The sequence below is a fragment of the Podarcis muralis genome, chromosome 3, assembly GCF_964188315.1.
Source record: "Podarcis muralis chromosome 3, rPodMur119.hap1.1, whole genome shotgun sequence".
Taxonomy (NCBI): Eukaryota; Metazoa; Chordata; class Lepidosauria; order Squamata; family Lacertidae; genus Podarcis; species Podarcis muralis.
Window position 1 is genome coordinate 82,888,440 of NC_135657.1, and position 11,559 is coordinate 82,899,998.

The following is an 11,559-nucleotide window of genomic DNA, read 5'->3' on the forward strand; positions in this document are numbered from 1 at the left end:
CCACATCTATCTAGTTCGAACTGTTCTGAGATAGCAACAGGCAACATACAAGTTCCTCATTTAAATGCAACAGGTATCATTCCTGCACTGCAGGAAGGGTTAGGAGTGTATTCTAGGTGTAGATCATTAGGGTTTTTGATCTTGCAGATCTTTTTATTCCCAAACTCAGGTTGGACCTAACTGAAGGCTCAGCAAACTCAATTAAATCATTCTTGTTCATGCCAATGGTTAAAATCTGCAGCAAGTGAACAACCTTATATTTATGCCATCTACCTTTTGATCTGGGATGGTCCTAATGAAAGCATGTTGGCAGGAGTGAGAGAGAGGTCCTGCTGGCAGACTTTAGTTAGAAAGAGAGATGATATCTAAAACAATGAATATGTTGGTGCCTCAAGATCACACCTGTATTGATCTTGTCAACACCTGGACTTAGGAACATCTGGCCAAACTGTGTGTCTTCTGCCTGCATTGGAGTGCTTTGCTTTTATTTCTGAAAGCATGCTTTGAGAGTGGAATTTCGTGTGAATATGACTGGCTGCCATTATAACTGTGTTTGTCTATTAGAATCCCAACTGTTTATGAGCATTTCTGTTGAAGGAAGTAAACAGCTACAACCAAAACCTTTAACCTCTGGCAGAGGTGACGTGACATGCAAAATCTTCTGCCAAGCTGCACTTTCCCCTTTCTTTTCTTCCTTTTTGTTTTGTAACGATCTAGTTGAATGACCTGCGGAAATTCAGCAACAAATTCCTCAATGGCTCCATTCTGGAGGAAAGGGGGAAAGTATGCACAGTACCAAAAAGGACCTCTGTGCAACCAGTGACAATAAAAAGGGTGAAGTGCTTAAAGCAGAGTGAATGGATTTGTCCATTAGGAGACGAAACTGAACTGCAGAGAGATTGTGTAGTTTAAAAGTAGTCTGAGGTAGAAGTCTATAAAAGGAAGACTGCCATCAATGGCTGTAAGTAAAATATGAATGCCTGAGTTTGGGAATTAACTATACCTTGGTCTGCTAAGAGCCACAAGTATTGATTTTTTTAAACAACAACTCTAGTGCAAGGACAGTGCAAGGCTCTCCTCTCCAGATGTTGGTGAACTCCCCACTCCCCAACCAGCATGGGAGAATAGGCCAAGGTTATGGCAGTTGTAGTCTGACAACATCTGGAAGGCTGCAGGTCCCTCATCCCTATCTAGTGGAAAAGAATTTTCTTCTTCTTCACTAGTGTGTTTATGGGCTGCAGTGTTTTGCTGGCATTTCAGATTCCAGGTGGGCAGCTGGATTAGTTTGTTGCAGCCCCGAGGCACCTTTATCTATGGCGGACGCTTTCATGGGCCAGGCAGACACTACTTCATCAAATTGTGCTCTGACCTACAAAAAGCTTATGCCACAATAAATGTTTGGGGGTTTTTTTTGTCTTTGAGGTGCCACAGATCTTTGCTGACATTTTGGTTTACTCGTCTAGCCTTTACCTACATCAATAGCAAATGCTCGTTATGAGAAGGAGTGAGGGATGTGAGGCTTGTATATTACAATGACACAACTTGCCCTAGCCAGCACCAACCAAGTGCCAAGCTTGGAGGGGGTTTTCTCTCTATTTTCTCTGCCTTCCCTCCTCACGGGTGCACACAATAGCTGACTTAACAATGCTTTCCACTTTTCCCTTCTGTGGTAAGGCTGTGGCAGAGCCAGCTGCTTTTCTGTCTCTCCAGCCAGGAGCAGAGAGAATGCTGCTTTATGCCAGAATTTTCTTAATGCAATGAATGGAAGGAATGACAAAGTGTGTACAAATGATTAATGCAATCCTTCCTCCTCCTCCTCCTCCTCAAAAAGGGGGGGAATAACTCACTTCTACCTCCATCTTCCCCTCTCCTCCCACCTTCATGTTTGTTTCTGGTTCAGGGGGGAAAAGTGTGACAGAGTGAAAGGATCCAGGAACAGGCTTTTACCTACATCAGCAGCAAAATGCCCCTTATTAGAACGAGTCAGGTATATGTGGCTTGTATATTACAATGACACATCCTGTCCCAGGCAGTGTCAAGCTCAAGCAAAGCTTTTCTTTATCCATAGGAGTGAATGGCAGCCATTCACTTGCATGGGAAATAGGAAAGAAGTGCATTCCGGTGGTGACTAAACCCTGCCTCCTACACCCAGTCATTTGAAAACTTTCTATCCATGTCGCCGCTCCTAGGATCTGTTTCTGGCTTGCACGTTGACACAGTGTGGGAGCTGACTTTTCATGAAGCAAGAGCAGGGAACTTGTGGCCCACCAGATGTTGTGGGACTCCCCATCAGCCCCAACTAGCATGGCCAGCAGTCGAGGTGATGGGAGTTGTAGTCCAATAATATCTGGTAGTCTGCAGGTTCCCTATCCCTGTTAGAGAAAGAGGGATGCTGATTATAAAGGACCAGATCGTGCCAGGCTGAGAAGCCTGAACACTATTCTCCCATGACTTTGCTTCTTAGCCACCTATATTCACTGCTCCTGCACAGCCTATGGTGGTGCTGTGCAAATAGGAGATAGCTATTCTCCTGCTTTGAGGAGGGAAGATTGCATGATTTCATGTAGAGAAAAGCCTGCCCGCATAAGGAGGAGGAAACTGAGCATGCAGTCACTAAATATTTCACTGGGTGCCAAAACAATGCATATTATTTCTGCTTTCAGGGTTACATAAACTGGCAAGAGCCATCTGAGCAAAATCAGACTGCTTTAAATGGAAATTTGGTCACCGGACACTGTCCATTGATGCAATTAAACTGCTTGCTGCTGCTGCAGTAGCCTAGATCATTTTTGCAGCTATTGCTGTTACTTCAGTACTCTCAGTGCCTTATATTAACTTGAGGATCTCCGTGTGGGTATTGGTGATGGACTAAATACATTGCTCATCCACTGGGGTACTCTTTTGAGATTATCAGAGTTTGGGGTCATTTTGATTACAATGTAAGAACATCACACTTGCATTGTAAACTAACACGCTCCTGTGTTTTAACTGGCTTGCAGCACAGGCTACTACAGTAAGGGTTATTTTAAAAAGACCTCTTACATGCTTTTTATTGCTTATCTGCTGCTGATGTTCCTGGGTTTGATTGGAGCTGCCATTTGGAGCTGGATCTTCTTCTGGGGCTTATTTTCATTGGGAATAATGTTCTTTCTTTCCCAGATCAGTGTGAGTCCCTTAATCTTGACTGATCTTTAAGAGGAGCTTGAGCGAATAGTTTGCACTTGTAAAAGTTGACGTCATTTTAAAATCATCTTATTATTTTATCTATGTTCAGTTTTGGGGATACATAAAATTTCCAAATGAGTAGTAGTCAACAATTTACAAAGCCAAACAGCAGTTCATTTGGATTTAATTTTGCCTGTTTACAGGAAGGGTGGAGGGAGATATGCTCTACAAAGGTTCTAGTCAGATAAGGATTTTAGTTAAACAAACTGAGTGGTAGCCAAAATATTATGCATTTTGTCACAGGGCCCTACAAATATATCGCCTTTTGCACGCAGTAATCTCAGTTGTAAAGAGAACTAATTTAAAATTATAATTTAATCACTAGGATTTAATGATACTTAAGCCTTATGCAAACTGTTTAGTATGAGCCTTATTGTGTGTGATCTCAAGGCTATTACTTATTATAATTGGATACTGAACAATTGTGTGCTATTGTATCTGTTATAAAAGAGCAAATACAGGTATAAATTGTAGGCTCCTTTTTTCAAAACACTCAGTAATGGCAACCTGGTAAATAACCTTCATGATTTTTTATGGCTATTTCCAAGCATGCTAGGGACCAATTGCTGTTTAAGTTAAATTAGAGTAGTGCCATCTAGTGATAGTATTCTAGAATAGCTCATTCTTTTAAAGACCATGATTGGTTTGTTTATTTATTTCTGTTGTTGCTGTGATTTAACTAATACACATTTTGGCTTGTGCAGATAGGTAGCTTATTTTTTAAAAAATAAGTAAATACGAAGAAGCATAGCCAGGGTAGGATTGGGGATTATATGCAAGCAAAAAATGGCTGCAAATTTATACATTTGCAAATCAGTTTAATAAGTTCTCAGAATTAAACTAGGGGAAACAATGAACAGAATGGGGACTATCAATGCATCCCTGTAATTTGATTCCTTGAGTATTTCAGGTTATAGAGCCTTTGTTCAGTGGAATATTTAGCATCAAATGTAGCTACCTGAAAAGGAGAAATATTCAGATACATGTGTCTGGTTTTATGAAGCTTCTTGACTTTGATCTAAAGAACCAAAACTCTGCATGTTTATTCAGAAGTTTCCTCTGTTTAACGGGGCTTACTTTCCTAGTACTTAAGGATCAGAATCTGTTGTGCCTGTTCAAATATCCGTACCCTGTGGCTATATTTGGTACTAAATAGTTTTTTCTGTAGAAGGCTCGTAGAACTTGAAATTAGTTTTTGGCTTATTCACTGTTTTGAAGCAGTCAATTTCTATCATCCCTTTTATAGTCTTCTTTGCATCCAACAAAATATCGCCCTTCTTAGGGAGAGAGACCTACACTAGAATGCACAGATGACTTACTATATTTGAATTAGCTTTTTAAAAAGGTTATATAGAAGAAAAATTGCCATATAGAGAACTAAACCCCCTTCCCCAATCGAAACTGTATATAGCATCATGATAAAGCTAATTATCTTGTATAAAGACACAAGTTGGAAAACCTTAAATTTGCTATTACCAACTGCAGTTTGGAACTGCAGAAAGGACCAAACTCTCAGTCCCTGCTAAGTTTTTAAAAAGAAAACTATATGGGTTGGAACTAGACGGACAATGCAGTTTTCATTACTCAGAAGTAAGTACCATTGAATTTAAGGGAGCTTACGCCCAGGTAAGTGGATACAAGATTGCACCCAATATTAGTTCTCATTTATTTCAATGGGACTTCATGTTGGTCACAGCTAATCTTTCATGTTAAATATCAGTAGGACCTAAGTGTAATTAAAAGAAATGTTATGATATAGGGATAGTACACTTCCAACTAAAGATATGTAAGTAAGTGCTGGAAGTATTTGAAGAAGAGGTTTGTTTGCTTTTTAATAATAATGATGATGATGATGATGATGATGATGATAAATTTTATTTATACCCCGCCCTCCCCAGCCAAGGTCGGGCTCAGGGTGGCTAACAACTAATAATAAAAACGAGCTGAATGAATACAACTTAAAAACAAGATTAAAATACAGCAGTAAAACATTATCTTTTAAAAAAATAAGTGAGGAGTTCTCAAAATGGAAGCATACTGGGAAAAGAGAATGCATAAGATAATTTTTTTAAATAACTACTTTTAGATACAGGAGTGTTTCTTTTCCTAAGGAAAAGGAAGTGTTTCCTTTTTATGTAACTCCCACTACAAGTAATATTAGCCTGCTGGTGGCAAAAGATGATTTCTGAAGCTCAAGAGTGGATGGCAGTTATTGGCATTTTTGAGCATCACAATAAATAATTTCCAAGAAAATCGATGTGTTAATGGATTGGACTCTGCTTTCAAGATGTCCACAACAGAAAGTGTTTTCACTTTAAAGTGAAAAGGGGGGCTTTATATCTGTGATGTAAATAAGATCTGAAATTGTATGAATTTCCAAATTAAAATTTATTTTAAAAGCTAAAGACACGATCCCATCCTCTCTAGGTGTGGTGCCTAAATATGGAGGATCCCAGTTAAGTCTCAGTAGAGATGTTTCCTACTCCCATTTCCTATATGGTAAAACTGGTGCAAGGGACCAATGGAAGGATGGGAGGTTTGTCCTTTGCCCAATACAATTTACATGTGACCATGAGGAACTTATGCTGAGTAAAGGGAACAGATGGCTGGGGATATGGGAACCTTCAGTTCATATTCATTGGCTCCCTCACTGGTTGAGTGCACAGATGGTGGAGAGAGGAGGGAAAGCTGTACAGTGCTCTGGAGAAATACTCTTGAGAATGAGTGGGCTGGATTATGCTCCTTCCATTTACATATGACAAGCAGCCTCATACCCAGCAGTGCTCAGGAATTCTAAGAAATCAATTAAATCAGTGTGGCTTTGAAATTAGTGGTTGAAATCCGTGCAGTTTTGAAAGGTTCAGTCCCATCATCTTGATTCAAAATGGCGTCCAGTTGAATCCAAACATAGGCGAAAACCTGTTCCTTGATCTCAAGGAACATCATGCAAAATTTGTTTGCGATATCTTAAGAGGCATGCAACAGCATGGCAAGCAAACAGCTTTCCAAAATGTATTGTAGATAGGGATAGAGTGCCCTCAGTTATACTGCTAATTCTAATCTCTTCTTTGGCCATCTTGATATGAGTAGTTCTGTTCTGTCTTTCTTGTTTGAAGTGGCACTTTGAAGTTTCTGTAATGTAGCTAAGCTGTTGATGGGATTAAAGATTTAACAGTGTGGGTCCTCATAGACCTTTCATGTATTCTCATGGTAACAGCCTATGCTTTGCTATGTTTCTTTTCCCCTTTAGAGAGCATCATCATCCATCAGTTACGCATGAACTCAAGATGAGATGCCATGCAAGCTCCATCCTATATACTTGCACTTCTCCTCCACATCACTTGGTTGGATCACTGCTGAAGCGCCACCTCATTCAATCTTCCCTGCTACTGATTGCTTGTGGAAGTATTTTATTCCTTCCATCAGAATCTGGCTTTTTGTGCGTGCAGATCCATTAAAAAAATGTTTGGCCTTTGGAAATTAGGTGGAAAGAGAACGTCTTCTGTGCCAATTTTACTCTTTAATTTTGCAAAGCCTTTGAATCATGTGTGCTTTTTGTTTGGTGTTTCCTACGTAATTTATTTTTATAATACAATTTGTAATGAAAGACATTTTGTGGTTGTTTTTTGGTTTTTTTGCCAAATCTGACTTTGGTGGTCTGCGGCACATTTGGTAGTAAAATACACTGTCAAAGATTTCAGAGTGCCGGTTTGTATATTTTTTATTGGAGTTTATAAAGATGTTGACTTGACCTCAATAATGGCACCTTTTAGAAAACTTTGCCACGTTTCCTAGCCATAATGTGACTGTGAGATTAATTGCCCTAAAGACTGCTCTGTGGGATAGTATTATAGTAATTTTTTGTTTTTGTTTTTGCACTGTGCTGTGGTTTTAATACAAAACTGAACACCAACAAACCAAAGCCTTGAAACAGTATTAGACTGAAGAATTGTTTTAAAATGTTGTACGCTGATTTCTATTATGCCATGCTCATATACTGTGTGTTTTTACATATGTCTGTACCAAAAAGGTTCGTTTTTAATTACACTGTAACAAATAAATTTTCACAAGTGTGCAACAGTAATATGGTGTTCCAATTCTAACCCTAGTGTTAGAAAAGGGTGCTAATACTGAAACTTACTGATCATTCACATTGGTTTTTATGCTTGTTTCCTTGTGAACCAAACACTGATCCGGTTAATCCTGTGCACCCAAAGCCTTTTAATTTCACTGCGCTCAAGCACACCTAACTCTGCATTGTATCAGGCTGCAGATCATTTACCAACTGCTTCACCAGTTGAATCACAAGTTTGCAGCACACAAGTTGGGAGCATAAAACCTAGCCTTGTTTGACTGTGCTCCTCTATACCTCAATACTATATTCTAGATGGAACACAAAATTAGTACAATTTTTCTGAGTCAACAACACTGGTGAAACATTGTGGGAATTGCATGGAGATCCTGTGATATCTGCATCATTTTTTTTAATGATCCATTTTTAAACATGCCTTTCCACCGAGATATAAACCCTACATTATTAAACTACTTCTAAAAATAGTTCTGGTTTCAAATTGTTCCCATATTTGCAGACTTTCTATGTTGCTGTATAATGAATGTGAAATTGTATATAGCTGCAATAAGGAGTGTGTTGATAGAAAGAATATTTGAACAGATGGGTATCAATACTAATTTGCAACTGTACTGTTCAGAACACCGAAGACATGTGATTTAGGGGCTTCTAGACAGAACAGCCTGGGTAGTGTAAGGCACATTGAATTGGTGCATGTGGTACTCACAAACAGCTGGGTATTCCTCCATTATGTGCTAATCAATGCTACTCCAGATGCACTAGCAAGGTGAGGGCAGTTGGTATAATTCATATTTAGCAACTATCAACCCCTCTTATGGTACCAGCCAGCATGGAGAGCTAGACACACTGTTATCAAGGGAGAGAGGGTGTAAGCAAAAGGGGAGGGAAAGATTTTGATATAAGCAGTAGTGAATGAGGGTAAAGAAAGGGTTACCTGTTGACATCAAGAGATAGAAGCTGTGACGACATGAGGGGGAAAAGGAAGTAGGAGGAAGTTTGTGGCAAAGAAGGATTTTTGTTCATTTATAAAATGCAGGGAAAGGGAAAGGAGCTCACCACAATGAACAAAAAGTTCCAGACATGGAGAAATGGTATGAGGGCAGACACTGAGGTGTACTGTACGTTAGATCATACAAAGAGATGGAATTGAATTGCGGTACAAGTACGTTGCCAGGATATTTCTGCAAAGTACCCAACAGGTAATATTTAAGCAGCAGGAAACCCAGGTTTGCCAGCAAGTGTACATTTGAAAAGGAGCTGTGTGACAATATGATTCACACTTCACATTCTTAGGTGTACACCTAAAAATTTTTTTAGATATATAATATGTGAAGTCAGTGGCCCTGTAGTTAACGTCTGTGAAAGTAAACGCCAATGAAACGAGGAAGACTTAGTTCCCCCTAACGAAAAAGGACAAGCCAGGAGGAGGACAACAGGCAAGTTTGTTGTAGAATTCAACTTCCTAGTGAGATAAATAATCCAACCTGCCTGCCTTGAAATTCCTACTTCAGGTTCCAGGTAGACTTCAGAAGTGTTTGGATTTGTACATAACGAGTTGTTTGTAATTTTCTGTTCCTTTGAAAATCATAAACATTAAAAAAAATCTCTTTGCGTGTACACTTTGTTTTCCAGTAATCTTTTGATGCTGAGGCAATAACTGCTATTCTTGTCCACACATTCATAGTCCCTCCATCCCTGTGATTCAGTTGCTTTGGATTTTTATTAATGATGTCGTCGTCTTCTTGTGCCACAATATTTTCCTGAAAAGATAACAAAGCATGAATATTCTAACAGCAGTGTGTTTACACCTGGAGCCAATGAGCTAGTGCCATTCCCTGAACTATAATGCTGAGGGAGGATGTGGACTGAGCTGTATATCCCAACTTAGCCCATGGACAGCGGCTATACTGTGCTGGTCTTTCTCCCCATAGTGTGCCTTAAGGCACCTGTGCCCTAAGATGCTGATAAGGGTCACTTTAACAAGGACACGTGCATGTCTATTTCATCACCAAGATGAGCGTTTTTTCTTCAGGCTGTGCGAGTTGTTAGTGAAACAGATTCCTATCTGGTTATTATTTGGTGACTTCGACCAGCATCTTACAGCAAGCGCGGCTTGGGGTTATCTATAACGTCTTGCATTGGAAACAGCCCTAATTTTATACGGTATGATGCAAGATAGCTGAAGACTAATCAGATGTAGCAGGCCAGTGTAACTTTCCATCCTTTCAAAAAAGCTGGTGGCTTTGTTGTTGTTGTTTAGTCGTTTAGTCGTGTCCGACTCTTCGTGACCCTATGGACCAGAGCACGCCAGGCACTCCTGTCTTCCACTGCCTCCCACAAGTAAAGCCAGTTACGGCTTTACTGATTTCCAATAAAGTGCCTCTGAATCCACTTTAGAAAGAAGATACAAAGGAAATTGAGGAGGAATGCTTTCCTTGTCCTGCATCATTTAAACTGCATGTGCTTCACCTATAGTGGGGGAGATGAAAATAGACAAAGCAGACCTGGGGTGGGGAGCACCTTTGTTCCTTCTCTCTGCAAAATTCAGCATGATAGAAAAGCAAACTCACTGTAACACAGTAAATTAGGAGAAGGAAGAGGACAGAAATTAGAATGAGAGTGGGGTTGGGGTGGGGATGGCCTATGGGACTCTAGCTCCCCTCAGCCCCAGCCAGGAAGGCCAATGGTCAGGAGTAATGGAAGTTGTAGTCCAACAATATCTGAATGCCACAGGTTTCCCACCCCTGAATTAGAGGAGTTAGAGGGAATGGACAAGGTTGAAAAAGAAAGACTGGTGGTCAAGACAGAGGAAGTAGATAGGTATGTTGAGTCACTAGTTCGAGTAGAAACATTTCCTGTTCTTTATTGAATGGCTGCATGTTAACAAATTGATTCATTTGGAGTTGTGTCTAAATGGTTGTTTTACGTACCGGATATATTCTGCTGTGAGAGAATCCTAGAGTAATAGATTTCAATCTACAAACACAGTCAAGCATAAAGGGAGGTTTCTCAAATGTTGAGTGGTTTGCTGGGAAAGGCTGCTCTTCATCGCATTATTTTCTCTGCCATTAAGATGTACTGGGAGCATTGATTAAAAAAGAACTGTATTACAGTATGTTCTGCACCAATTCATGCTTCATAACCAAAACTAATCCAGCCTTCCATAAGAGCCATAAATCTGTCCTGACAAATTTTGCCTAACTTCAGTTCATCCCAAAGTGATAAGCATAGGATCACAGAACTGCAGTGTTGGAAGGGACCCTGCGATGCCAGAATATGCAGCCGCCCAGAGTGGCTGGGGAAACCCAGCCAGATGGGCGGGATATAAATAATCTATTATTATTATTATTATTATTATTATTATTATTATTATTAGGGGATCGAACCTACAACCTTGGCGTTATCAGCACACTCTAACCAACTGAGCTATCCAGGCTAAAATACCAGGTTCTTCATACATTTCTACATCTGTGGCGTGTATACCGTCTGATAGCTTGTTTTGCATCATCAGCCCTATGTTTCCAAGATCTTAAAGTCAAGTGTTTCGACAATCAGGTCCTTCTCTATGACCGCACCAACGCTATGTTTGGAAGGGCCATTCACTTCCCTCTTTTATGGGGTTTTCCCATGCCTTTCTGTTTAAGCAGCTGTTTTGTTTTATCCCGTGGCTTTTTGAAATCTGCACTAATCTCCGTTCGCCAAAAGTTAGTGAAATTTAAAAGGTGACAGCTACCGGCTAGCGACAAGATGATTGACAAGATGGCTTCTCCACACTCACTATTCCCCCCTAACCGCCGAAGGCTTCATTTTATATTTCCAATATGTTATTATTAATATATGCTTCCTACATAGATCACTTGCACGACACAGTAATCATACTTTTATTCAATTTGAAAAACAGTAGATAAAATAATGTAAAACTATCCAAAAATAGTTAAAAGCAAACTGCAAACAACACTATTGATGCAAACAAGGCGTTTCTGCTTGCGCACTATGATCCTCAAGCACAATTATGCTCCATGCGGGTCCGCTCCTTTTTTCCACCCAGTCGACACTTACTACGCAGGCGCGTCTCCGGCATCGCTCCCGGCCGTCCGACTTGTTAAGCCGCTCCCACTGGTTCTTTAACCCTATCAAGACCCGGGCGGAGGAGGAGCTGGAACCAGACTCCGTTCCGGAGTCGAGAGTTACGCGGCAAGTTCGCGTCATCGCTCGGCGCATGCGCAGGGAGCCTTCGTGCGGGC

The 11,559-nt window shown here is 40.3% G+C and overlaps 1 protein-coding gene and 1 long non-coding RNA gene across 9 annotated transcripts in view; one reads left to right on the top strand and one right to left on the bottom strand.

Moving 5' to 3' along the window:
- FILIP1 (filamin A interacting protein 1) overlaps positions 1-8,932 on the top strand; it is an 89,433-nt gene extending 80,501 nt beyond the window's left edge. For all 7 annotated transcript variants that reach the window (XM_028722794.2, XM_028722799.2, XM_028722798.2 and 4 more), the window contains one exon: positions 6,476-8,932. Coding sequence is in view for 1 of the 7 variants with exons in the window: in XM_028722801.2 (XP_028578634.2) it covers positions 6,476-6,516 (41 nt within the window). In the remaining 6 variants the exon portion in view is untranslated. The remainder of the gene's footprint in view (positions 1-6,475) is intronic.
- On the bottom strand, positions 8,850-11,524 carry LOC114593885 (uncharacterized). Of its 2 annotated transcripts, XR_003705811.2 has the most exons (3): positions 11,375-11,524; positions 10,246-10,393; positions 8,850-9,075 (listed from the first exon to the last, which is right to left on the bottom strand). It is a non-coding gene; the product is annotated as an uncharacterized LOC114593885 (long non-coding RNA). The 2 variants fall into 2 exon arrangements; XR_013392308.1 differs by lacking the exon at positions 10,246-10,393.
- Between the last annotated feature and the right edge of the window lie 35 nt (positions 11,525-11,559).